The sequence below is a fragment of the Manis pentadactyla genome, chromosome 6 (genome assembly GCF_030020395.1).
Source record: "Manis pentadactyla isolate mManPen7 chromosome 6, mManPen7.hap1, whole genome shotgun sequence".
NCBI lineage: Eukaryota > Metazoa > Chordata > Mammalia > Pholidota > Manidae > Manis > Manis pentadactyla.
Genome location: NC_080024.1, coordinates 135,221,055 through 135,249,007, shown reverse-complemented (window position 1 = coordinate 135,249,007; position 27,953 = coordinate 135,221,055). Strand labels below are relative to the sequence as shown.

At 35.4% G+C, this 27,953-nt stretch overlaps 1 protein-coding gene across 4 annotated transcripts in view; it reads left to right on the top strand.

Moving 5' to 3' along the window:
* Window positions 1-27,953, top strand: part of DYM (dymeclin) — a 439,846-nt gene that overhangs the window by 322,141 nt on the left and 89,752 nt on the right. For all 4 annotated transcript variants that reach the window (XM_057504164.1, XM_057504163.1, XM_036918624.2 and 1 more), the window contains one exon: window positions 1,785-1,887. In XM_057504164.1, coding sequence (XP_057360147.1) covers window positions 1,785-1,887 — 103 coding nt within the window. The remainder of the gene's footprint in view (window positions 1-1,784; window positions 1,888-27,953) is intronic.

The following is a 27,953-nucleotide window of genomic DNA, read 5'->3' as shown; positions in this document are numbered from 1 at the left end:
AGGGGTACAATAATTTGCAATCACAATATAAGTTGGTCTTGAGGATGATAGTACAGCATGGAGAATATAGTCAGTGATTCTGTGACATCTTTTTACATTGATAGATAGTAACTGCACTAAAAGGGATGAGGATTTAATAATATGGGTAACTGTTGAGTCACTGTGTTGTATATTTGAAACCAACATAAGAATATATATCAATGATAGTTCAATAACAAAAATGCTACAGGCTATGCCTAAAATTTTTATGGAAATGTAGATAGTATTAGAATTGCCTTTATTTTTAAATACCATCTAACCCAAAGAGGAGTTCTTTATTCATTAGATATAATGGAATTAATATTGAGATGATATAATTATGTATCTTTGGAGTTCTATTATTAGGCACATACACAGTTAGGATTGTTATGTCTTCTTGGTGAACTGAGTCTTTCATCATTATAAAATATCTCTTCTTAATAATATGTCCTTAAACCTACTCTGTCAAATATTAATTCCAGCTCTTTTATGATTATTTTTTATATATCTTTTTTGTGTTATTTTACTGTTACCTATGTCTTTAAATTTACAAGGGTATATCTTATAAACAGTATCTGGGTCTTGTTTATCTAGTCTGACGATCTCTGCCATTTAACTGTAGTGTTTAGGCCATTTACATTTAATGTAAATTATTTTATTCTTTGAAAATTGCTCATTTAGGTCTGTTAAGTACCTCTTAGAATAATTTTTACTCTGGGTTAAAATAGCCCTGTTCCTGAAGCATGGCCTTTGTGAGAATTCAGCTGAATGCCCATGCTCAGTGAATTTTCTCCTTTGTGGCTATTGGAACTCTAGTGACCTTCAGCATTTTGCGACCTCCAAAATCTCTGTTCAGTTTGCAGTTCCCAAGTAGTTGTTCACTACCACACCTTTTGGGGTCTTTCTGTATACAGTACACTTTAGTATTTAGCTACTCTTGATATTTGGGCAAATTTCTGGGCCTCTGTCTTGCTTTTCTTTGCAGTCTGAAAATCTTCCTGCAAATTCCAGCTGCCATAGCAACCCCAATTTCATATCTCTGTCTTCTCAGCTCAACACAATACTGCTGTGTACTGTTTAGGTTCTACCTTTCTGAACCAGTGTGAAATATTCCTCTAGGCAGAAACTCACCATTATAGGGCCCATGTGATCTCTCCTTCTAGGGATAGTAATCCTGCACTTCAGACGGTGCATAACAACTGAAAACAGTTGTTCCATACAATTCATCCAGGTTTTTAGTTGTTTATAGCAGGAGAGTTATTCTGTACCAGTTAATCCATCATGGCCAGAAGTAGAAATCTTATAATACATATATCTAAAGTCATTCTTTTTAAGAAATAACAATATAAACATATAATATAGAATCATAGACTCTTTTCAGAGAAGTAATCTAATCCAACACACTTTTTGAAAGATAAGTAGAAATACAATAAGCCCAAGTGACTTGAAGTACATTACACTATGAGTTAGTCTGTATCCCAGGTTTTCTACATCTCTGTCCACTTTTCTTTCCACAATAGTAACCTTCTGAGAATTTCTCCTGTGTTTGAAGTATAAACTGTCAAACGTTTTTATTTTTTAGAACTGTTATACTTCGAACATTCTCCTTTATTTTTGTTAAACCAGTAATATTGTTAAGCCTGCTGTTCCTTGCAAGTTCATTTTAAAGTAATTGACATTCTATGGTATTGTATAATTCCACTTGAGACCTAAAAAAGGAGACACTTAATTCTTATAATTGGGGTTTTTGTTTGTTTGTTTTTCAGTTTGTTTTCCTTACTGTCTAAAAAACACAACAAAGTTCTGGAACAAGCCACACAGTCCTTGAGAGGTTCGCTGAGTTCTAATGATGTTCCTCTACCAGATTATGTAAGTAGTTACCTTACTTTGTCAACAAAAAATTTTTCTTTTATTGTTAAATTTATAAGTGTCCGGGTACCTGAAAAACCTTTAATACACAGATAAAGGAATGATGTCTCAAATCTGAGGAAAAAAATTTAAATGACTGTTAACAAGTGGTTGAAGAAAGTGAAGCATAAACCAATGATTGTTTACTAGGATTCTCATTACCTTCGTCAGGAAACCTACTCCCAACCAATTACACACAAGCAAAAGGAAGGATTTTGTAGAAAGTATGCAAAAGTTTGTCACGAACTCAAGGGAGGAAGTACACCTGGATATCACAGAGAAAGAGACCCTGAAACTGAAAAGCCATTGGATTCAAGAATATCCTGTCTCTGAGGCCATTTGGTTTCTGGGCTCCCCTTTTTTCTTTTGCTTCAGTTTTAGATTGTGTTGCTGCTCTCTATTGGCCACATTTCCCTGCTTGCTGACTTGGACTTGACAATAGTAAATCCAGCCCTTCACCTTCCTCCCAACCCATAACATCCTGGGAGTGTTGTGGCTTTAGCTAACTGACCAGGTTTTGGAGGTCTAATTCTCAGCTTCTGGGAAAGAAGGTGATCTGCTCTGCTCAGGTCAGTAGTAGGCTTGTCCAGTCTCGGCAGCCAGGGTCAGCAGAGAACAGCATAATGTGTTGCTTGTGTTCCATCCATTCTAAAGATGAAGAGGTTATTACCACCTGACCTGAGAGGAGGATGAATAAAACAGAAGCAGCACAACAGTGAGCATTAAGCAATCATAGGAAGGAGGGTGCATTATGAGTTCCTTTAGGGCAGAGCCACTGTCTGTGATCCTTCTTATATTTTGGATCATAACTGAGATGAGGATGCTGAAACTTAGCTTGTCGTAAGCCACAGAAGTAGTTCAGCAAGTTCTAACAAGAGCCTCCCTAAATCTCCAGACAACAACTTAGTAGGTTGATATTTAGAAACTTTATGAGAGAATTTTTAAATTCCGAGTTTGAAGTGGTGATGCATAGCAGACAGCCAGAGAGTTGTTTTGCTGGTTTCCTGTGGTTTGTTTCACTTCTAAGTGGTTGTGCTGATAGCAGACGGTGGGAGCAGCACCCGTCCAGACAGCCGTCACTGATAAACAAAGACAGCTGTGTGCAGCCACAACCTGACTCCTGCTGTTTTTCTCCTCTTTTGTTTGTTTGCGTGTATGTGTGACGTTTTGATTTGTCATCCCATCAAGGTATTAAATTCATAATTCCAAAAATCTGTCTAACCCAAGAAAAAATTATCTTCTAAGATCTTTCTGCTAGTTGAATAATCTCAACTTTTAAAAAAGAAGCCTAATAACTATTTTCTATCTTTCCCATGACTTGTTATAAGAAAAATTTTTCTTCCTAATTGTGTCTTGGAATTCTCAGTTAAGACCAGAGTAGCAGTGTCAATTAAGTTTATTAAGAACTTAATTTGGTTCATCTGTAAATGTTTTGTTATTTTTATACAAGTACCATGTGTTTCTGTAGTGTTCCTGTGTCATTTATTCAAAAAAAAATGTGTTGCATGTATATAGTCTTGTTTGCCCTAGCAGCATTCTCTTGTATTCAGAGACCAGAAAATTGGTATTTCTTTTGAGAAAAAGTATCACATTTAATAGTATTTGCCAATCATGAAGGTGATTATGCAGTGAGAAAACAGGTTGAACTCATAACAGACATATGAATTCTACTATTGAATTTTACAGTTGTTAGTCACTATTTTCTTTTGCATGAAATTTTCTGTAAGTAAAAATGGATTTCTTAAAGGTTATGTTTCCTAGAAATACTGGGAGAATTCCATTTGGAATCTGCCATTGACAGTCCTTATTTTAACATTTGTGTGTGTGAGACTCCACAAATGACAACATTTTCCAAATGGGTCTATGAACTTGAATTTTGCTCCTTTCCTCAGTTAATTGAAAAGGGTTGATATACCATTGATTTAGCAGTAGTGATGATGACTGCAAATCACTCCTGCTACTGATCAGAAAGGTGATTGAAGAAAACAGTAGAGACCTTAAAAGTAAATGCTGCAGTATGTTCTCTCATGGTAACTCAGAGTTTTGTCATTCCCATCGCTCAAGACATAAGTTATTTGCACATTTGAAACCATCATCTCATTTTCATTCTCTTTTAAATTGGTCATTTACTGGAGAAATCAAACATGTTCATCCCTTTTTCTGCTCCAGAAATTTTAATGAAGTGTCTTAGTCCACAGCCACATAACATTCTGTGTCCTAGACTAAGGCTTTAGACCACTTGCTTGTAAAAGATGGAAAATGAAACTGAAAGGGTCTTAATGCAGTAGTGGATTCCCTGACATGTACTTTCTACTCTAGCATTGAATGAACTACATTAGCAAAGAGTTTGAATAAGTGCTTAAAAATAAGGCTATATTTTTCTTTTCACTGTATGTGTGTGTGTGTGTGTGTGTGTGTGTGTGTGTGTGTGTGTGTGTGTGTGTGTATGGTACTTTTAGTCTACCTAGAGGTTTCTGGGTTTATTAAGAAAATGTTTATTCATACTATAGAATTCACAAGTCAATTGAGTAAGGATAGAGAGAGAAAATATCAAGATACAAAAACAGTATTAGTACTTTAGTACAACCTTGTTTGTCTGAACATCTCAGGAAATCTGAGGCTTTTAACCCAGTTCTAGGTAATGAAGAATTTGCCCTGGCTACTGAAGAGGAAATAAAACAAAAGTTGCACTCAAGTCTGCTATGGGGAGAGGAAATGCCCACTGTAGAGAATGATAGCTGGTTCTGCAGCCTTTATAGGGGCAGTAAAGATGTCTAGGAAAGCATATGAAGTTCAGTTGATAACATGGTTGTACCTCTATATTAGGGTTTCCTAAAATTTAATTCAATAGCTAAAGGGACAGGAGAGAATTGTTAAAGGAGAATCTTTTAACAATTTTAAAAAATAGAAATAAACCTCTCAAACAATTTGGGCATATGCAACAGAACCTGAATATAAAAAAGTGAAACAAAAATCATAAACAAGTTATAGTTGCTTTTAAAGCTGTAATTATGGTTTTTTAATGATAAATATTGTTACAGTGTCATATAAGCTTTGTTTCCTTAATTTCTACCAATCGTTTTCAACTATTTTGAGGTGACAATTTTTATTCTAGGTGGAACCATAAGGAACCAAATTATATTGTCCTTTGATCACCAGAGAACTTTTAAACTTTTCTGTAGGACCAACTCTATCATCTGATTGCAAATAGTAAATGCAAAGGTACAAGCCAAAAAGAATAAGGAGACAGAATCTGAAAAATCAGCAGAAGTATAAATAGTAGCCAAGAGTTTATCATTGAATTACTAAGCAAGTATAATGCTACGGACCTATTTTATGTTTATATAAATGCATAGAATTTTATACACATACATATTCTGAAAATGGTTCTCAAACTATCATTTTTCCTTTCATTGTCTCATGACTTTACAGTGGAGTCCTCTAAAGGCTACCTGATGAGTGATTGTTTCTTTGATGTAACAGTTAACAGAATGTATACTTATATATTCTTGTGTTTTACATTTTTCTTAGGTTTAATTTCTAAAATGGTAAATACTGATACATATAATCCACATAAAAATGGCTTTTTGGGAGCATCAGTGATTTTTAAGAATATAAAGGGGGTCTTGAGATCAAAATACTTGAAAACCACTGATATATATGATCTGTTATACACACACACACAGAGAAGACAAATACCACTCTCTTGTATTTTATAATGATTTCATTTGTGTTATTTTTCTCTCTCCTAGTAGGAATGGATGCATTTTGAAGGCATGAGTCTATTGTGTCTTAGGTTGAGAAAAATAGACCCGATATTAACCAATTAATTGATGAGGATCAGGTATCAACTCAGAACATCTTCATGCTCTGGCAGATGTCCAAAACTGGAAAAGAGTCAGACCTAAACCTTATCTGGATGACTTGTGATCTGGATTGTTTGATCATTTTCTTAGTCAAAAAGTTAGTTTCTAACATGTAGTGGATATGGGTACTTTTTTAGCTAAATCATTAAGTTTTCTCAATTTTTACATGATCTTTATGTCAGAATTGCTTTATTCCCATTCAAGGTATAGTTCTAGCATTTTTTTTCTTTTAGTTCAATACAAATAGAACAGATTATTCAACCTCTGCTTGATTTAATAGTTTGCTTCCTTAAATTGTAACTTCCTAAAGAGTAGAAGCCATATATTTGAAATTTATCTTGATGAAGTCTTGATTGCTTATCATTATCATTCTACATGGAACCCTAAAATATTGCTAACCCCAAAATATATTATTTGACTTACCTCTTGAACCAATAGCTCTTTTTAATAATCTTTCAGCAATTATTTATAAGTTTTATATCTGCTTTTAGATATTTCATTTCTTCAGATATACATTCTAAGGTATTCTGAATTGATTCTTTATGACAAAATTTAAATTCGGGCATTAAAAAATTTTTTCCCCATTTATTTTAGGTTGTTCTGTTTTTAAAATTTCATCTTAGTGTTTAACTCCAATCTCAAATTCATTTGACTCAAGTAATTGATAGATAGTAAATATTAAAAAAAAACCTTTACCCATTTGTTTTGTATGTTTGTACTATTACTGATCTAGTGTTAAAATGCCTCTCTTTATACACACATACACACACACACTCAAATAAATACCAAAATACACATATATTATACTCTTTGTATTTATAGGATTAATTATTGATGAGACTGTCTCAGACTTCTCTGCAGGGTTTAAAGGCTGGGGTAGAGAATTTAACATTTACATAACATGGAAACAATTATCATGGGTGAAGTTTGAAACTATGAAATTTGTCACTGGTAAAACTGTCTTAGATACTATCACTTTTGAAGGAATTACTTGGGGTGTTTATTCCAGTGATGGTGACATTAATCAGATTACTACAACTTCTGTTTGGAATTACTTTTAACATGGTGTGAGTGGTAAAAATGAAGAAGGCATTCCCATACATACAGGGAATCTAAGAGGCTAGTTAAAACAAATGCAGAGCTATACAACTCAATATGATAAATTTTAGAAGAGGATTATAACTAAACTTGTAGGATGTTGGAAGAGGGAGAGAACTACTTTTGGGAAGTAGGGGAGGAACTGTAACATTGTTGAAATTTGAGCTGGGTAGTATTTTTAAAAGGAGAGATTAAGGTGGGAAAACATTGTAGAGCGTGTGCTTCTTGAAAAGGGCATGAAAGTGAAAACAACACATCATCACTGCTAGGTTCCTAGTATCCAGCACAGTGTCTGACATGTAATAGGTGATCAAGAATTATGTTACCTCTTTCTCACACCAGGCACAAAAATTAACTCAGAATGGATTGTAGACCTAAAGGTCAGAGCTTAAGCTATAAAACTCAAAGAAGAAAATATAGACTAAATCTTTCTGATTTGGGGTTAGTCAAGGACTTCTTTGGTACCAAAAATACAAGCAACAAAAGAAAAATGAATAAATTGTACTTCACCAAAATTTAACTTTTGTGCTTCAAAGAACACCATCAGGAAAGTGAAAAAATAACCTAGAATGGGAGAAAATATTTGCAAATTTTATATCTGATAGGAGACTAGCATTCAGAATATGTGAAGAACCCCTATAACTCAATCATAAAAAGGCAAAAATAGTCCAATTAAAAGGTAGTTGACTTTTTTGTAACATGGTTCTGTAACTTCTATAGCTTACATATTTCTGGCCTTGGGCAGATCATTTTGCCTCTTTTAGTCTCAACTGCCTCATCTCTAAAATGGGACTAACAGTAGAACCTACCACCCAGGGTTGTTGTGAAGATTAAATGAATGAGTCTAGGTAGGATACTTGGCAGACAGCAAGCGCTTTTATTCTACAACTATGCTGTGTGGCTCGTGTGTGATAGAGATGTCTCTGTGCCCTCCAAGGAAGAACTTACAGGAGGAGATGTGTGACATCATCAGATGGAGAGGTAGAGATAACAAGAGCCACCATTAACTTACCATAGATGAACAGCAGCATAGGAAGCATTTCTAATCTATCTGGAAATGTCTGAGTAATTATTTAGCATCAAACTGTAAATCTCAACCCCAAAGATATGGGCTCTTACTTCCCTATGGGCCCCCTGACCTTAAAATCATGTGGGCTGTGTATGTCCTAGAGCTTCTAAGATGTACCAAACCAGAGTGACCAACAGCAAAGGAATGGGTAGTTTTGGCATTTTTCTAGTTATCAGCAATCTTTCCTGCATGTTAGGCATGTGCTAGGCTTTGGTGAGGTGACTGGCTAGATGCTCACCAAACCCATTTCCTCTCCCTAATTATACAGCTAAGCAACATTTCCAACACACCTTTCATCAGGGGGCATCTGACTAGTTCTCTTCAGTGGAATGTAGGTGGACTGGATGTCATCACTGTACCATCCCCGCACCTCCTTTCTTACCATATGCTAGTTAGATGCAGGAAAGCTAGTATGGGATTCCCAGATCCCAGAGGATGGCAGTGCCTGGACCCCTGAATCATCTCACAGAAGGCCCAACTGAGTGCCCTTTTGGCCTGTGATACAAGAAAGCAATAAAGCCTTTACTACATTAAAAAAAAAATGGGCAAAGGATCTGAGTAGTCATTGCTCCAGAGAAGACTTACAGGTGACCAGTGAGCACATGGGAAGATGTACAGCATTATCCACTGGGAAAATGCAGCTCAAAACCACAGTGAAGTTCACTCCCACAGCAATGACTATAGCAAAAAAGGCAGAGAATCACAAGTGTTGGTGACGGTGTGGAGAAAGTAGAATACTCATACAATTCCTGGTGAGAATGTGAAATGGTGCATTTGCTTTGGAAAGCAACCTGCAGTTCCTCAAAATACTAAACATCAAATAACCATATGACCCAGCATATGTTAATACCTGCAAAGAATTGAAAACATATGTCCGTGCAAAAAACGTGAATGTTCATAGCAACATTATGTGAAATAGCCAAAACATGGCAACAACCCAATTGTCCATTAACTGGTAAGACGATAAATAAAATGTGACACATCTGTGCAATGGAATATTATTTGACAATAAAAAGGAAGTACTGATATGTGCTCCAACGTGGTTGAACCTTGAAAACATTATACTAAGTGAAAGAAGCCAGTAACAAAAGGCCACATTTCATCTTTATCAAATGGGCTGAATAGACGCATCTTACAGAAATAGTAGATACATTGGGCTGGGAGAGAAGCAGGATGGGGAGTGACTGCTAATTAGTGGTGGGGTTGTTTTGGGGGTAATAAAAATGTTTTAAAATGAGATTGTGGGGATGGTTGCACAACTTTGTGAAAATATTAAAAATCATTGAATTGTACACTTTAAGTTAGTGAATTGTAGGGTGTGTGAATTTTGTTTTGATGAAGCCTTTAATAAAGAAGTAGTGCTTGGAGCACCAGAAAAGCAAAACTATTTATTGAATGTAATAGCAGATACCAGCTTGGCTGGCATTGTGGCATGAGAGTAAATGTAGGAAAATAAATTTTATACTTTGAAAAGATTTCCCTCCTGTTTTCAAGGAGGGAAAATAAGTTTCTTGGGCAGTGATTTGACTTTTGAAACCACTAAAGTTAACTAGATATGCAATTACACAAAGGTGTATATATTTTCCAACCTTGTTTAAGAGCAAAATATGTAAAGAAGCAAAATACTCATCAATAAGGGCTGATTAAAGTATAAATTCATCCAGTGCAATATTCTGAGCCATTTAAAAAAAAAATGAATTCAAGCCACATAGGTTATTTGAAATAGAACATTTAATCAGAAAAAAAAACCCATACTTTATAGCATATAGGTTAGATGTGTGTATATGTTTGAAAAATCTGCATTTAATCTTTCTGGAAAAATGCATAAGAAACTAGCAAGTAGCAGTTACTTTTGGGAAGTCAGGTGAAAAGACATCAAGGGAAGAGAAAGTGAAACTTACTGTTTTTACCATATGCTTTTTTTTAATAGATGCGTATATTGGCATTTTTGTCAAGTATACACACATAACCTACTTTCTCCTCACAGAAGAGCTTTACGGAATTTCCATATATTCTTTATCCAGCTTCCCCTTTTGTTAATGTCTTACATAGCCATAGAACATTTATCAAAACTAAGAAATTAACCTTGGTACAATACTGTCAACTAAATTACAAATCTCCTTTACATTTTACCAGTTTTGTTCTTTTCTAGGATCCAGTCCAGGATCCCACATTGCATTTTTTTTGTCCTCTCTCCCTAGTCTTTCCTTGTCTTTCACGTCCTTGATGCTTTAGAGGAGTACTAGTCAGTTCTTTTGTAGGATGTCCGTCAACTTGGGTAGGTCTGGCACTGTCTTATGGGTAAATCAACATGATACGTTATGAGGATCCTGCCAAGGTGATGTACCCTTCTCAGTGCGTCATATCAGGGGATGCATAGTGTTACTGTATATTGACGGTGGCGTTTACCATGATCACTTCAGTAGGGCAATGTCTGCCAGCATTCTTAACTGCAAACTTACTCATTTTCCCTTTGTGATTGATTACTATATATTTGGGGGAGATACTTTGAGACTATGCCAATATCCTATTTCTGCTTAAACGTTTTCCCCCAAATTTAGCATCCATTGATAGATCTTGCCTGCAGTACATATTATGGATTTATTAATGATTTGTATTTGTCCCCTTCTACATTTATTAATAGAATTCCTCTGCAAGGAATAGTTGTCACCTCTTCCCAATGTATGTATTTATGCAGTTACTTGTTTATATCAGCATGGACTCACAGATGCTAATTTTATTTTTTGTCTGTAATCCAAGACGGTTGTTATTTTTTTGTTCAGGTTGTCCCAGTTCTTGCCTTCCAGATCTCTTTCAGGTTGGTTCCTCTGGCCGTGGAATATGCTCCTATCTTTTTATTATTAATATGCTTTTGTGAGACCTTCAAGATGTTCCAATTCATTGTATATTTTCCCTGCTCCAGAGCCTAGAGTCAACTGGTTCTCCAAGGAGGATCATGAAATTTGAGTCAAGTTCTTTATAGTTACTTCCATAATGTAGAAACTAGGATGAAAAAATGGAGCCAAATCTTGTGATAAGGTTGATGAACATATCTAAAGAAACAACTGCTTTGAACTTAAAATAGATCTCAAGCCCCACATTAATTAGGTCCCAGAAAGTTTCTTCTTTAGTACAACTGATTTTAAAATTCAAATAAATAAAGCCTCTAGCAACTAAGCAAGCTCCCCTGCTGCCTTCTCTTCTTTTTCCTAATTAAAAGCCAGTTCTGACTGTAACAATCAGACTGATGTTCTTCGTTGTACTATAACTTGGCTTTGGATGTACTTCCAAACTGGGAGTTCCAAAAATGTTCTGAGAACGCTTCAAATGACAATATTTAGTGAAAAGATTCTCCTTTTTTTTTTAATCCTTTAATTCTTAAAAAGCACACCTCAATTCTTTTTCCTCAATTGAAAGAAAGAATATTGCCCTTTCTTTATTCCTGGAGAATATTGTCCTGTCCCTTTTTTATGGAGAATGGTGGAATATTCTTTTTAAGAATTTTAAAAAAGTATCATTAAAAATACGTAACTCTTATGTTTCTTCCTCTGGCATATGAAAGGAAAGTAGGATGTGTTTGCACTGAAATCTGGCAATGATTAATTAACTTTCTAAGTGTAGTTTAAAGAGTACAGAAAAATAACCCATGCATATTAAATCCAGTAGTAATGTGTGATAGATTTGTAAAAATCAGCTATCACAGTTTTTTTCCCCCTTCCCATTGTAGTGAAAAAATTCTTACCTGCTGCTGTGCAGAGCTAATATAAAAACACCTTTTCCTGAGATTCTCCAATTTTTCTTTTATTACTTAAGAAATCCTTATTTTAATTATGTGTTTGCTCCAATTTTGATTGTTTTTCCCTCTCTCCATTTCTGCCTGAGTTTGTAGTTCCTAATAGGAAGAAAAGAAGTCTACTATTTGGAATTTTCTTTGATATATCCTTGATTTACATGGCAAATAGAAAGCAGCTGTCTCTTTCAGCATCTAATTCTTGAAACCATAGTCCCCTGAAGCATCATCTGGAAATAATGTAGCTTGTAAAACAAAGCTAAGAAGAAAAGGCAATGTTTGTTTTATGTGGGATGAATGATTTCTATTGGGGTCCTTTAATTCGGCTATTATGAGGGTTATTAAAATGCAGTATTACAAAAGAGGTTTGAATGAAAAGAATTTTTTTTGAGCTGGTATCTTATTACTACAGTTGATTATATAGTTAAAGCTGCAAATGTTGTATAAATGACACTTTATTTTAGTTTCTCCAAATAAGACCCCCCAAAACTAGTAATCTTACTCATTATATGAGTGGAAATTCAACTCTTTTCCTAAGTTGATTTAATTTATGAAAACAAATTATACTTGAGAATTCAGCTCTGCCTGTCTTTCTGGAAATTTCATGGATTTCTGAAAAATGTTTAAGACTCCTTTAAAGTATATTTGAAGATCACCTTACAAATGCAACAATGAATCTGAAAGCCTTGGAGTTTATCTAGACTTCAGGTATTATTAGAAGATTCAATTAACACTAGATAAAGTTAAGCCTAAATTGTTTATTAATTTATTCATAGATTATTTGAGTTTCTGAGATGTGAATTTGGAGATCTCAATCACAAGAAGTGGTATATTTTGGGAAGTAGAAAGGCAAGTTAATTTGTACTTTGACAGAGGGTATTCCATGATTTGAGTTAATGGACTTTCTTCATTTGTTAATAAAGCAATTATTTTTGGATAGTTGACATATAAGGACTAAATTTCATTCCTTGAATGTGCTTGGTACCACAGAGATGAAATTACTTAGCATGTTCGATATCAGTAGGGCAGGCACAGTGAATTCTTTTCATGCCTTTATTCTTTTGAGTCACCTGGTATCTTCTATGGTCTCAAATTTGTATTTTGAGGACAAGACAAAGTATTGTGTTGCTCTAAAACATAACTTTTTTTCCCTTTATATTATAATAAGTAGTAGGTTATCAATTTAGTTATTGAATTAATGTCTTACCCTGTTTAAGGTCATGTTCTAAACCTAAAAAGTACTGAGCCTGAAATAATCAGGTATGATCTCTTTTATGAAGTTGTTTCATACTGGTCAGTAAATACAAATTAGAGTAACTTTTGTTTCATTACTAGTAGTGCTTTATTTAGCTCATAGCTGATTCCAAGTCCTAAATTTCCCATACCCATGCTCCTTTTATTACTTATACTCTCCAGCTTAACAGTATAAACAGTTACAAAAGAGCAATGCGTGCATAAACACTCTCCGTATGGTACTTGAAATTCCTGATTCTTTCATCCAACAAGTAGTGAGCAACTACTATTTCAGGCACTTTCCTCTGCCCTCTGAAGACATTAGAGAAGATAAACATCTCTGCCCTCATGAAGCCAACATTCTAATAAAGAGATGTATAATGATTGCACAGGTGGGTGAATGAATGCACAAACGAGTGAACTGTTAGAAGGTCCCCCAGGCAAGTAAAGCAGGGTAAAGGGATTAGAGTGCTGTCAGTGGGAATGGTGGTCAGTTGGGTGTGTGCCTCACTGAGAAGTTGAATCTAAGCAAAGACCTAAAGAAGCAGCAGCAAGTCCACGTTGCTGTCTGGAAGAAGTGTTCGAGTACGATGGAACTGGAAGTGGCGAGGGCTGAGGCAAGAGCCTCACAGAGCCCCAGCAAGGTGTGTGGCTGGGATAGTGATTATCTGGAACAGGGGTCTGTGGAAGAGAGATCCAAAAAAGTCTGGGACAGAGCAACAACAGCCTGAGAGTTAGAAGACCTGTGTGTTATTTTTTTTTTTCACCTTTAATTTTGCCATTCTGACCCTTGATTTCCTTGCCTTTAAAATGTGTCTTAAAATAGATTTTATTTTGGTGTGAGTTCCTTAACATTAGCATTCTCTGGTTCCATTATTTCCATGAGGATCCATTGGATATATAGAAAGGGGTTTGTAGAGGACTGCTGCACTGCACAGTTAACAGGGGACTCCACTCCCATTGTGTTCTGGGGGAATGATGAGATAGTTAGCTAATTTCAATATTGCTTATAGTAGTGAACCATAGAAAATGACAAAACAGAAAATAAGAGGACCAGGGCAATTATATAAAATTATTTGTGTAAAGGTTACCATTAGAACAAAAATATGAACTTCCTAAATACCCCAAGAAAACACTAACAAATGAATTATAAAAAGAAAGCAAATAAAATAGAGCACATATCAAAAGGCTACTTATATGAAAGACTTAGGCACATGTAAATATAACAAAATTATATGAGAACATTGAAACCAAACATCTCCAATTTAAAGCTCCATTGATAAGAACTGGTCGGGTAAACTTTGGTATATTTACATAACAATACCACACGGCTACAAAAATGAATGAAAATATTTCTGTATGAAGCCCTATATATCACCGCATAATCACCCTCAGGTTAAGTTGGCGATGTTTACATGTATCTAATTATATTTGGGAAAAAACGTGAAAGTACAAACCATTAAAAAAAATACGTTTTCAAACATTTACCTATAAGAAGAATGAAGGAATAAGGTAAAAGTGACTGAGAGGGAATAAAGCTAACTGAATAATTCTTGTTCTTCAGATTTAACTTAAGAACTACATAAATGGTTCTTAAAAACAGTCCCTCCATTGGAGTTGGATTGAATATTAGTGATGATACATATAACATGATAAAATTTAAAAGAATAGTCTCTAAAATTTAAGTAAATTGAAATAAACCTAAATAGATATCTGGTTGGTCGCATAACCAAACATCCAAGTGACTCTTCATCTCTAGTAGACCTTAAAGATACAACTGAAAAAAAAAATGTTTTTACAAATCATACTTGCGTAGAAACCTTGGTACTGTTATTTCATGAAACAAGTGTATGTAATGTGAGATAAAACAAATGAGTAAATTGTACAGTATTCTGATTTATTTTCCCCACTACCTTGAGAACCTGGATTCTTGGCATGGGAGCAGTTCATGCAAAGGTACAATAAAAAAGATCAAGTAAAATCCCTTTGATCTTAGCTTGAATAGGAAATATCTGTATGGACTCAAGTTGTTTTTTTTTTTAAACTGTCTCTAACTATGTCTACTCAATTCTACTTCTGTCCTTTGAACTCATGGAAACAGTGACCAACCCAGTAGCATAGCATTGAGCATTCCTAGCAACCAGATTTCTACCAAAAGGATAAAGGAATTTACCCTGCCTTTCATATAAAATGGTAACAAAATACAGATAAGAGAAGGTTCCTCATTAGAGAAGTATCACAGCTAATAACTGAAAAAGGAATGATAGAATATCACTGTTTTGCAAACCTTAGTAAATTAATGGATCCAGGCATTGAGGGTAAGTGGCTGCTAACTTATAAAAAGAGGCAACCAGACATTATGTGCCTCCTGAAGTAGGAGTCTTGTTAAAAAAACAAAAAAACAAAACCTAATCTGATCAAGCCTTTAGATTCAGCTCTGCAGAACAGAGACACATTAAACACCACCACCAAAATCCAGAATTGCTAGAAACTATCTGGAAAAAACAACCTGATTTATTCAGCTAATGAATAGTAATGAAAAAGGCAAAAGAGAAACACACTTTAATAAAGACCAACTGCACTGTGAGAACTTTGTTTGGATCCTCGTTCTAAAAAACTGTCTTTACATAAAGAACAAAAACTTTTTAAAATCTAATTTGAAAGTTGAGCACTGACTGGATATTTGATTATTTTCAGAGATTTCTATTAAATTTATGTGTGAGATAGCATTAGGTTTTGTTTTTAAGAGAAGAATCTTTATTTTTTGGAGATACTTATTATATTAATGGCTGAAAGAGATGTCTGGTGTTTGCTTCAAAATAATGTGAGGGGAGGAAGTGGTTGGGTATAAAGAAACAAGATTGATCATGAGTTGATAAATGTTGAGGCTGGATGATAGGTAAATGAAGGTTCATTATACTACCCTGTGTATTTTTGTATATATTTTTAAATTTTCAATTAAAAGGCTAAAGAGGTTGCACAACATAAATGAATATACTTATTTAAAGTTAAAGACTATGGGAACTGGATTGAACCTTCATGTAACCTTGATCTTAACCCCTCTGATCTTTGGTTTTCTTATTAAATAAAAAAATTAATACCTAGCCCATGGGATTATTAAATGAGAGAATACATGGAAAGCACTTAGTGCAGTATTTCCCATATAACAGATACTGTGTAAATACAGTGGTCATTACTTTTACCACTACAACTTCTCCCCACTAAATGATAGGAAAATATGTCCTTTATTCTCCCATCACTGAAAACTAAAACTTAATACTGAAGGCTATTTAAAATTCTCTTTTTAGCACACTGTGGCATAATGCAAATAAGCTTACACTGCATGTTAGACTGGACTTAACTCTAAGTTTTAGCACTTACTAGGTATGCTACCTTGGTTAGTAAATAGTGACCTTAGAGAACTTACTGTAGCTCTCTCAGCTTCAGTTATCATCTATAAAATGAGGATACTAATACCTACATAGTAGAGTTGGTTAAATATTAGTGATTATGCATATAGCATTCTTGGCATAATGTCTTGATCATGGTAGGTTTTCAGTAAATGTTGGAGACTGTTCTACCATGATTGTATTCATTCATTCATTCATGATTATCACTGTCAGGTGAAAAACAATGGAAGGTAAGATGGACTTTTCACATATTCTTTCTGGGCAAAATTTATCTGAATGTAATAATGTATTTCTGATTTAATTATGGGCTTTACAACATACTATTTATTTTTCTCAAGTTTTGCAGTTTCAACACATACCTTTTGTTTCACTGGGTCTTATCAGCAGAGCTTTATTGCCTTTTATCTTTCTTTTTTAAGGATGGTGGAGTGCTAAGAATGGTGATTGGGGCAGATTAAAAGTAACTAGTATAGTGATGCCCAAGAGTAACCCAATCGTTTTCTATAGCATCAAAAGTCCTGTGCCAAAAAGAACTTGTTAGGTACCAGATGCAAATAGATGAAGTTCTCTTTCTTTCCCACTAGCGACTCAAGTTCAAGAGCTGAGGTTTGCATCTAAGAGAAACGCTCTAGAACTGATTTCAAAAGTATAATGGAAGTGACTGGGCAGATCTCTAACTCTATAGTCTGTGTCTCTCTTGTCTCTATGCTTCACCATCCTGAGCACTTTATTTCTTCTAGAATAACTCAGCATGCCATTTCTCTCCTTGTAGTTGCATCATGCTTATAGAGCACTCACAGGTTATTGGGCCCATATAAGGCTTTACGGAATGTACCTGATGCTGGGAGACATGGCCACTGTCCTTAGGGAACTTATCAATAATATCACAAAGGGGAGCCACAGAGATACTAAAAAATGAAGAAAATATGTAATTGATAATATGCATACTCTTACTTTCCTAGAAAAAGAAAAACATCACATTCCTCTTAGTTAAGTCATTGATAAATCACTTCATATGTCTTGAGTTTCTGATTCCCCAAGCCAAGGACAAAGGCTCTGGACTCAGACACTTGGATTTTAGTCTTTCTTCTGTCTCTTAGTAGCTATGTCATAGCAGGAAGTTAATCTTTCTGAATTTTAATTTCCATATATGAAAATAAGCACAGCAGTTCTATTAATAATATTAGCCTTTAAATAGGATTAAATAGAGTAAATACAAAAGTAGAACACAGCATAATTCAAGGAGGGCATCAGCCATTCAAAATAATAACTTTGTTCATGTCATGTTTTGCTCCAGACACTGAATATATAGTGATGAGTGAACAGATATGGACCCTGCCCCCCTCAGGGAGCTGCTAGAGAGGGGAGAAATCATTTAGGAAACAAACACAAAATTGTAAATAGGGCTGGGGAAAATTACTGTGACATAATGCAAGAAAACCATGAGAATCCTAATTTAGGTTTGGGGGTTTGGGGGAGATAGTATATTTGCTCTGTGAGAAAGTGTTATTTACCTGAGACCTGATGGGTGAATAAGATTCAGCCAAAGGAAGAGTAGAGAATAGAGTGTTTTAAACAGTATGGGTAAAGGCCTTGAAACAGGACAGAACTCTCTGTTATTTCAGCAAATAGTAAGCAAGCCAGAAGGTCTTGGGGAGTAGAGTTAAATGAGATTGAAGGTACAGATCAGTGTCAGGCTATTGAGGCCTGGTGTATAGCCTGATGGGCTATTCGTTGTGAGGAGTTGGGATGTTATCCATAGTTCAGCATAAAGTCACTGAGGGATTTTGAACTATGGAATAATGGGTCTGATGTACCTTTGTAAAGTATTATGGAGAAGTGATTTAAAGAGGCAAGAATGGAGGCTGAGAGGCCAGATAAATCAATTTGGTGAAAGATGACAGTGGCTTGAAACTCAGAAGTCTAGACTGGAGGTGGAAATGTGCTGTCAACCTGAGTAAGCTTCAGAGTCATTCAGCACAGTGAGAGGAAAGTGGTATGAGCAGGAAAGCAGGTTCAGTCCAGAGCTCTGAGGGGCCTCCAGACTTCAGAAGTCGGATAGAAGAGGACATGCTTCTTAGTCAGGAAAACCCCAAGTGCGCGCTGTCAGGTAGTCATGTCTAAAGAAGAACCAATAACATGCATACTCTTGGTACTTCCCCAAACCGAAAAGTTGAGCTGACTATGGATTGAAGATTGAGGAGGGGAGGATTAAAACATCCACTGGGTTTGGCAAAATGGAAGTGGTATCTGAGCATGTAAAAATGGGAACTATTTTGAATAGTATAAGATGACAGGTAGGTGGATTAATCATGAGAAGATTCTTTTAGGGATTTGATTAAGTTGGAGTCTAGGAGAGAGAGTATAAAATTAATCTCAATCTTCTGTGTATTCATTCTTAGAGTATATCTATGCCCCTGTTCCTATTAACATATCCAGCTTTATGAAGTGCTTGTGTGGACTAGTGGTAAGAATTAAGCTTGTCAGTGACTATAGCATCTTACTACTCTGATGAACAGTGACTGCAATGGGGTATGTGTCGGTGGGGGGGAACTTGATAATACGGGTGAATGTTGTAACCACAATGTTACTCATGTGAAACCTTCGTAAGATTACATGTCAATGATACCTTAATAAAAAAAGAAGCTTGTTCAAAATGCAAGTTTTATATCAGTGATTTAATAAGTCATAATAATAAACCTCATAGTAGTACCTATCCTGATTAATTTTTAAAATCTGTATGTCTATCAAATTCTAAATTAAGTTATGCTTAATAAACCAAGAGAAAAGTACTGAAGTCAAAATGTATTCACACAACCCAGGTTGTAGGAAACTCCAAATGGCCTCAGCATAGCACTGGAATTATTTCCATGATATTGAAGGATATATTTAATCATCTCACATTATGTAATAAGCTTTGCAGTCACCATTCCATCCATGGTTCAAAGGAAATACTCCTTGAAAGCATGTATAGTGTATTTCTGCTTTACAAATGTTTGTCATTTTCCTCTCAAAAAATACAGAGTAAGAGGTTTTGAGAACTGAGTACAAATGAGGAAAATGAATGCTGTGTAACAAAGAATGACAATTAGTGTGTGTGTGTGTGTGGCTTCTGAAAAAGCTTTAGATTGTTTTTTTCTTTTCAGTGTTTCATCCTAGTGTCCTTACTGTTATGTTACTTATGTAGAGCTCTCTGTCCATTGAGTTCAAAGCACTTATGGTCATCAAGTCATTTATTTCTTGGATTTATTGAATGGGTGCCTATTGTTCAAAAGCCTGTGGGCGTAAGTACAAAGTTATAAAAGCACACTTAAATGTAATAGCACAGGAGCAAGAGAGGAAGCCGGCAGGATCCCTGCTGTGCCTGTTGGGAATGCCAGGCTCCTATAAAGAAAGAAAAGAGTAAACAAAGGAAAAGAAAAGAATAAAACAACCACCTAGGATTCTCACATTCTGAGAAGTACAAAATAAATTTGTCAAAGAGAATGACCATGGAGACAGTTAAGAAAGGCCTAACTGAATTTCCAAGGAGCTCTGAAAGCACACCAGCTCTCCTAGCCTCAGATGCTGCTCTAGTAAGGAAGCAGGAGGAATTACTGTCCTCTTTCCCTCATTTTGCAGATAAGATATTCAAATACAAAGAGATTTGGTTAACTGCCATTGTCTCAAAGCAATATCATAAAATTTGGAGCATGAGTAGATTCATAGACACTGAGAAGTGACTAGTAGTTACCGAGGGGAAGGGGCTGGGGAGAGGGGGAGGGGGAGGGGAAAAAACGGGCACAATAATTCACAATCACAATGTAAGTTGGTCACAGGGATGGTAGTACAGCATGGAGAATATAGTCAATGATTCTATAACATCTTTCTATGTTGGCAGATAATAACCACACTAGAGGGGGTGAGGATGTAATAATATGGGTAACTGTTGAGCCACGCTGTGTTGTATATATGAAACCAACATAAGATTGTATGTCAACGATAATTCAATTAAAAAGTACATTGGGAGAAACATTTGAAGCATGATCTAATTCTCAGATTCCCAGTTAAGTCTTGCTTTCATTTCTTTCAGCATTTTGGAGATACATATGTTTCTTTTAGTTGTCTCTTTCTTATGGTGGTTTAAAAAATGGATATTTTCAGTCTAGTAAGTTAGAAAAACTTGGGCTGATTCCAAAATTTAGAAGCAGAAAAGCCTCATTTTTCAAGGGTAAGAAGTCAGTAGATAATTGGACATTATAAAATTAAAAACTAAGAAATACCAGCACACACATAGTATTTCAGAATAAGAAGACAATGTCAGAGGAAATACCTAAAATGGTTTGAAATATTTGCTTCTGGGGAGTGGGAGTTGGGGAAGGGATGGGTCAGGGAGACTGTTCTGTGTCAAGCCTAATAGTAGTCTTGACTGTTAAACTGTGCTCATTGGTTACTTTAATAAAATTAAAACAAAAGTTTAGGGAAAAGCAAAATAAGAACAGCAAACCAAATCCTCATGTTTAATAAATATTTGGGATCGCTTTCAAAACTGAGTTTAATAATAATCTTCTAAGTCTTAGCCTGCACAGTAACAGCTCGTCTGCAGCCTCACTCTATAGAGCATAGACTGATTTTTGGCAATTCAAGAGAGATTGGCTAAAGCTGTTAACAGATTACGCATTCCACATAGTAGGCTTTTCCTCCTCCTGGTACGCTTCCTTACTTAATTGGAAACTTCTAATGACATCAGCTGAAACTCTTGAAAGCATTACAATGTGAAGTCTTAAATGGGACACTTCCTGTGCAGTTTTATTCAGGTCTCAATCTAAATTGCATTAATTTATTCTCCTTTATCTCCATTTTCCTAGCATTTCCCACAAATCACAGTTCTGTCCCACTGTCTGTAGACTCTGTATAGGTGGGATTAACTCAGCGCCTAGCCCAGCGCCTTCTCATAGCACCAGGCATTCAGTATTTGGTAAATGAATGACAGATTCGCCTGGGAATATTGTGTTCGCTAATTGGTAGTTATGGGGAGCATTGATTAAATTGCATCAATTAGCTTGGTAACCTGAAGGAGTTAATAAAACTTGCCCAGCTGCCTAGAGTACATTGAGCCAGACCTACCATGGCCAGTAAATTGCAGGGGAGCACAAAATACTGAGCAGGTGTTTGGTATTCTTGCTGTTACCAAAGCTCTTAGGAGGTGTAAAGAATATTCAGATGGCAACTGTCTTGGGATCTTTTATAAACGGCAATCTGTAGCTGGTTTTTGTGTTCAGTTACTGCATTTTTAATATCTCCCTCTGTGTCTTTGTCTTTCAGCTTTTGTATTTTTACTCAACATGTCTGATTCCTCATCCAATCTGCTCAAATTTTAATTGACATGAAGTTGAAATTTTTAAGAGGGCTATAATCATTCTTTTATTTGGCTTGTTGTCTCACCAGAGAGTTAGAGTTAGCAGGGACTGTTGAATAAATAATAACCAGTAAATTAGTTCAAATAATGTCACAACATGCTCCCTAAATACAAATCAAACACAAGTGGAAAAGCTGCTTCCTCAAGTTTTTGCTTGGAGAGACCTTTTTATTAAGAAAGTCACTAAATTGCTAAAATTAGTTTTATATTGCCATTTTCCAGTTCTTTATATATTTGAGAGTTCTTGTTCACCTAGCTGCCGGTGTGAACTCTTGGTAAAACCAAATGATTTTCAGGAAAGTTTAACGAATCATTGGCTTTGATAAAATCAGGTGGAAATTTTTCTGTAATTGCTGCTGGGCCCATTGAGGTCCTTGCCAAAGTTAAGTGAATGGCAACCATTGCAGTCAACTTTGTTTTGCACCCCATGTCAGTGATCGGTGCACGCGTGGTGCAGCATGCACAGTCTGCCCCACTTGCGGTGGTACATGTCTAATAATGTCTCTGACTTTGGACGTTAAGCAAAGCAAGGTTTTCCTTTAAAGAAAGACCAAAACTGACTGTCATTACAAACTTACAGGCCTGCTGACCAAAGAGAATTATCATTTAATTGCTGCTTGTACTTGTCTACCCATTGTAGAAAAAGCTGCATCTTCATTATATTACTTCCTCCTACTGTCACTGTGCTTTTATGAGAAATGCTACCAAGTGAATTTGTTGCCATTGATAGTAATATTAGTATTGAACGTTTTCTTGTTATACTCATTACCCTAAAAAGTCACTTGCTTGCCTTTCATATCTAACTCAACACAATTTTTTCCTTATTCCCAAATTTGATAGAAGTAGACTAAAGAAGCACAACAGAAGAAGGGAAAGGGGAGAATCACATTCTTTCTGGCCAAGTAGATTTTGACTGCGGAGATTCCTTTAGTGGCCTTTTTTGTATTTCTATATTAATAAACTCTTTCTTTGCCTCTAAAAGAAGGATTTCCTTCATGCTCCACTAGTGTTTTTCCCACCGTATTTTGACTTTTATCTTTTTCATGTTGATAGTCATTTCTACAAACTTTTTTCCAGGAAAAATATCCTGAAAATAAAATGAGGCATCTTTCACTTACAAAGAAATCAGCACCATAGGCAAAATGATCAGCAACCCCAACTCATGACTTTATTTCATTGCTGAACTTAAGATGAGCCATTTTAAGTCAGGCCCTTATAAATGTTACATGTTAAGTTCATTCCCAAGAGCTAATTTTGTATAATAGAAACAAAAATAGATTGCAATGAATGAACAGTTTGCATTTTGTAACCCTGTATCATGACAGCAAGATAAAAATTTCTGAGTGCCTTTGAGGCTTTTGAAAACATAAATCCAATGAAATTTAGACTGAATACATCTTGTTTTAGTAAATCTTCCTGTAGTAAGCATTCTTCATTACTGAAAGGACTTTCAGACTGCCTTTAAAATTAGTTTCTGCCATACAAAGTAAATTGCAAATTTAACACAGGAATGCATCTCAAAAGTTTTTGAATGGCAATAGCTGGGTGATAGGCAGTTTCCATGGCAACTTCTTCAGTGATCCCTTGCTCTAATTGTAGCAGCATACTTAGTCACGCGCTCTGCCATTGACCTTGACTGAATCGTGAGCATTGACAGTTGCTTGGACAAAATATAGGCATTGGTCCCAGTCCTTAGGCAATCATAAATACAACTTTTGGTCATTACATGGAATATGGTTTAATGCAGTAGGTTTCAAATGAACCTGTCTTCAGTCAAGGTTCACCTTATATTTCAGCATTAGATTTAGAATATTTTTGAACATAATATTTCCTAAGGGGATTAGCCATTTAATATAACAATAGCATTTAGGTTCTTACAGATCTAGAACTCAGATTTACAGTTAACTCACTGCATTTCAATGTAATGCACAGAAACATTCTAAAATTCAAATTTTGACATTATGGAAGCATTTCTCTTTAAACAGACATAAAAATGCAAGTCAGAAAACATTACAGTTGTTTGGCTTAGTGCCTGATAGCATTAATATACCTCCCAAGTATATCTGTATCTAATAGGAAACTTGCATTCATTATCACTATTGCTTTTACTAGTAAGGGCAAAAATTTCTTGGGCTTCTCCTGCAGGGTAGGCATTGAGGGCAGGTGTTTTACATATTTGTTACCTCATTTCCACTTCACTGTAACAGTTTTGCTATTAAAGAAATCAAGGTTTAGAATCTTGCCCAAAGTCACATGAACAGTAGATAGTAGAAAACGGATTCAAAGGCCATCAGGTTGACCACAGAGCTTGGCCTGTTAACTATTGTACTACAGTATTTCTTTTCCGTAATTCTAGCCAGTTTTTCATAAAACTGGGAGTCTCTACTATACAGAGAAATAGCTCTGGATTTGACTCCATGAAAAGTTTTTTTCTGAGATTCAGCATCCTTCAATTATATTTGCAGTATTATTTCCAAGTGAAAATAACAACTTAGGTTTCTGTTCCCTTTTTTTAAATGTTAAATTCCTTACATATCTGGCAAAAAACTGCTTTTGAGAAATTTCTGCCTTACAAATTTGGGCAGGATTTTATGACTCCAAGGTAAAAGGCTAAATACTGTGCCTTAGGTTATATCTCCCCATAGCTGTTCTTGGTGCCCAGGGCAATACTGTATGTCATGATGTTGGCCCTCGGTTACTGTTGGTGAAATCATTGTCTTCTGTGGTTATTTTATATCATTTCTCTGTCTATTTCAGGCAACTGAGAATCTGTTATGTTTTGTTAAACTGTGGGGAGATTTGTTTATTCCCATTGAGAAATAAATAGAGATAGCATTAGTTTTATGTATTCATTATTTTCGAGTAAACTACATTGAAAATAAAAATGCCTCATGCAAAAAAAAATGTCTCAAGCATAAGATATCATTTGACTCTACATTAACAATTCAAAAAATATGTTGCCTTTCTATTTTAATTTGCTAATTATCTGAAAAATGAAGTGAAGTGGTATTTAATGCTATTTGAGACTTGGTCTCCCTATAAAACTTAATTCAAAAGCTATTTGCTGCTGCTTTGCTAGAAATCTCAGACACCTAGATTTTCACCCGGTACATCTTAACAACCACTGATTGCAGTGGGAGGACTTGGAAGATGATTGGGCTAATTGCTTTTCTTCCCTACCATTCTATTATGAAAATTTTCAAATAAACAAGAAGGTTGAAAAATATTTGCAGTGAACACCCATAAATATACCATCTAGATTATACAATTAGCATTTTCTAAACTTGCTTCATTACCTGCCTGTTCACCTCTGTCTTTCTATCAATCTGTTCTGTGTTTCATGCATTTCAAAGTAAGTTGCCTGATACCCATCCTTTTACTAATTACATGGTATTCCATTGTCCAGTCATCTACTGTTGGACATTTGGGACCATGACAGGTGTAATGACCCTTGAGTAATTGTGGAGGAGTAATGGCCCTGAGAAGTGTCCACATCCTAATCCCCAGAACCTGCGGGTATGTTAAATTTCATAACAGAAGGGACTTTGTAGATGTAAGGAAGGTTATGGACCTTAAAACGGAGATTAGGTTGACTGATCCAGGTAGACCAAACTGAAACACATGAGCCCTTCAAAACAGAGAACTTTGGTGAACTGGAATAGAAGAGATACACCAAAAGGGGAAAGCAGAGACATTCAAAGCTGAGAGATATTTGACACACTGTTTGCTGGTTTAAAGATAGAAGGGGGAGTGTGATGCAGGGAGACGGAAATTGCTAACAGAGACTCCCAGCTGACAGCCTACAAGAAAGTAGGAAATTCAGTTCTGCAGAACTGAAATCTGCCAACAACATGAAGGAGCTTAGAAATGGATTCTCCCCCAGAACTTCCAGATAAGAGCTTCACCCAGTTGACACCTTGATTGTGACCTTGTGAGATCCAGGGCAGAGGAAACAGCCAGACACCCGAATACCTGCAAAACCGTGAGATAATAAGTTTGTGTTGTTTTAAGCTGATAAATTTGTTTGTTACAGCAGCAATAGAAAACTAGTTTGGGGATATGAGAATTTTTTTGTTATTATACAATAAACATCCACAGGGCTAAATCCATGAGCACAGTCTTATTTCCTTAGGATAAATTTCTAACATTAGAATTGCAGAAATAAAGTCTTTGTGCTTTTTAAAACTTTTAGTACATATTTATAAAATGATTGCATCCATTTCAGTCTTAAAAATTTCAATGAAGTATTGCACATATACATAAAAGTGCACAAATCATAAGTACATAGTTAGGGTTGTCACAGATTGTCCCCCTTTGGCTGATTTTAAGATACTCTATCTTTTGTTTTCACCAATTGTATTATTATTATGTACTTAGAGCAGTTTTGGTCAAATTTATCCTTAGTGTTAATTATGAACTTGTTGCTTGATCATCTGCAATAGAAAATTCTCAGCTAGTATCTCTAAAATAGTGTTTCTGCCCCTTTATTCTGGATGTTTTCTTAACAATTTTATTTTATTGACTTCATTTATTTAATAATCCATCCATTAAGTTCTTCGGTTACAGTATTTTTAACTTCTAGATTTTTCATGCAGTTCTTTTTTGTAGTTTACAATTCTCTGACAAAATTCTCAGTCTTGTTCTTGAACCTACTAAACACAATTATTTTAAATCACATGTCAGATATTTCCCTGTGGGTCTATTTCTACTGTCTGTTGTTTCTCTTGTCTCTTGGCTCTGTGGTCTTTTGAGGTCTCTGGTTGTTTTTATTGAGTACCAGACATTGTATATAAAAAATTGTGGATAATTTGAGTTCCTGGATGATATCATTTTCCTCCAGAGAGGATTTTTGCTTATGGCAACTGGCTAGGCTAGGAATGCTGGTATAACCCAGATTGACTTACTCCAATCTAATTGAGCTGCTTCAACACTAGACTTTAGTCTCTGTGAGAAATGGTCTATTTGTTTTTTACTCCTACAATTCAGTTATAGCTCTTGGACTTCCAAGTAAAATTCTGAAGGAATTACATGGGTCCCTCATCTTTGACAGACCCTAAGTCCCAGTTTTTTCCCTTTCCTCCTCCAAGTCCTGTGAGCCTGTCAAACTTTCTGCTAAGTTTCCTGCCTAATCAGCTTCTCAGGCTTTCAGCTACACTTGATGAAACACCTTTAAGGGAAAAGTGGTCCTAAGAACCAGATTTATCTAAGCTTTCCTCTTTTCCCAAGTCTTGGACCTACAATTTCTTACTGCCTTGATAGTTTTCTGAGGCCATTAAACTGTGTGTTCGTGTGTGTACATGCATACACATATCTAAATTTTATAGTTATTCTCAGGTAAGAGAGTTTGTCTAAAACATCTAATCCACCTACTAGAAATCTCATTACATGTAAAGCTCAGCTTTTTGAAGTTTCATCTTTGTTCAATGGATATCATGTTATGTTGACTTCTGTGTCCGTTTAACACAATCTACTAGTCGTTAAAACCTTCCTCAATTTTATTGCAAGATACCAGCTAATATTGTGTACATTCTGCCACAGACCTGGTGTTGGTTATTCTTTTCAGGAGATGGGTTGTTTTCTTTGTTTTTATTTTGGTTTGGGATTGAATGGTGTTTAGAGAACATAGTCTGACAGTTGGTTTGCTCATTGCTATTTGGTTGTCATTACTACTAGATCTTTTCAGTGGACTCTGCAGTCGATCCTTGAACAACGTAGGTTTGTTCTGCAGGGGAGTAAACTTTCTTTTTTCTGCAGGGAGTCGATTTCTTTTTTCAATAAATACATTGGAAAACTTGGGGATTTGTGATAATTTTTAAAAACTCACAAGCCACGTAGCCTAGAAATATCTAAAAATTAAGAAAAATTAGGTATGCATGAATGCATAAAGTATAGGTAGATACTAGTCTATTTCATCATTTACAATCTATCATAAAAAATTAAAAGTTCAATAAATATGAGAGATGCCCTCACAAAAAAAAAAAAAAAAAAAAAAAAAAGGACAGACTTCCAATGGTAAAATAAATTAGTAACCGGGATGTAATGTATAGCATAAGGAATATAGTCAAGATATTGTAACAGCCTGGTAGGGTGATAGCTGGAACCTAGAATTATGTATATAAATGTTCTACCACTGTGTTGTACACTTGAAACTCATGTAATGTAA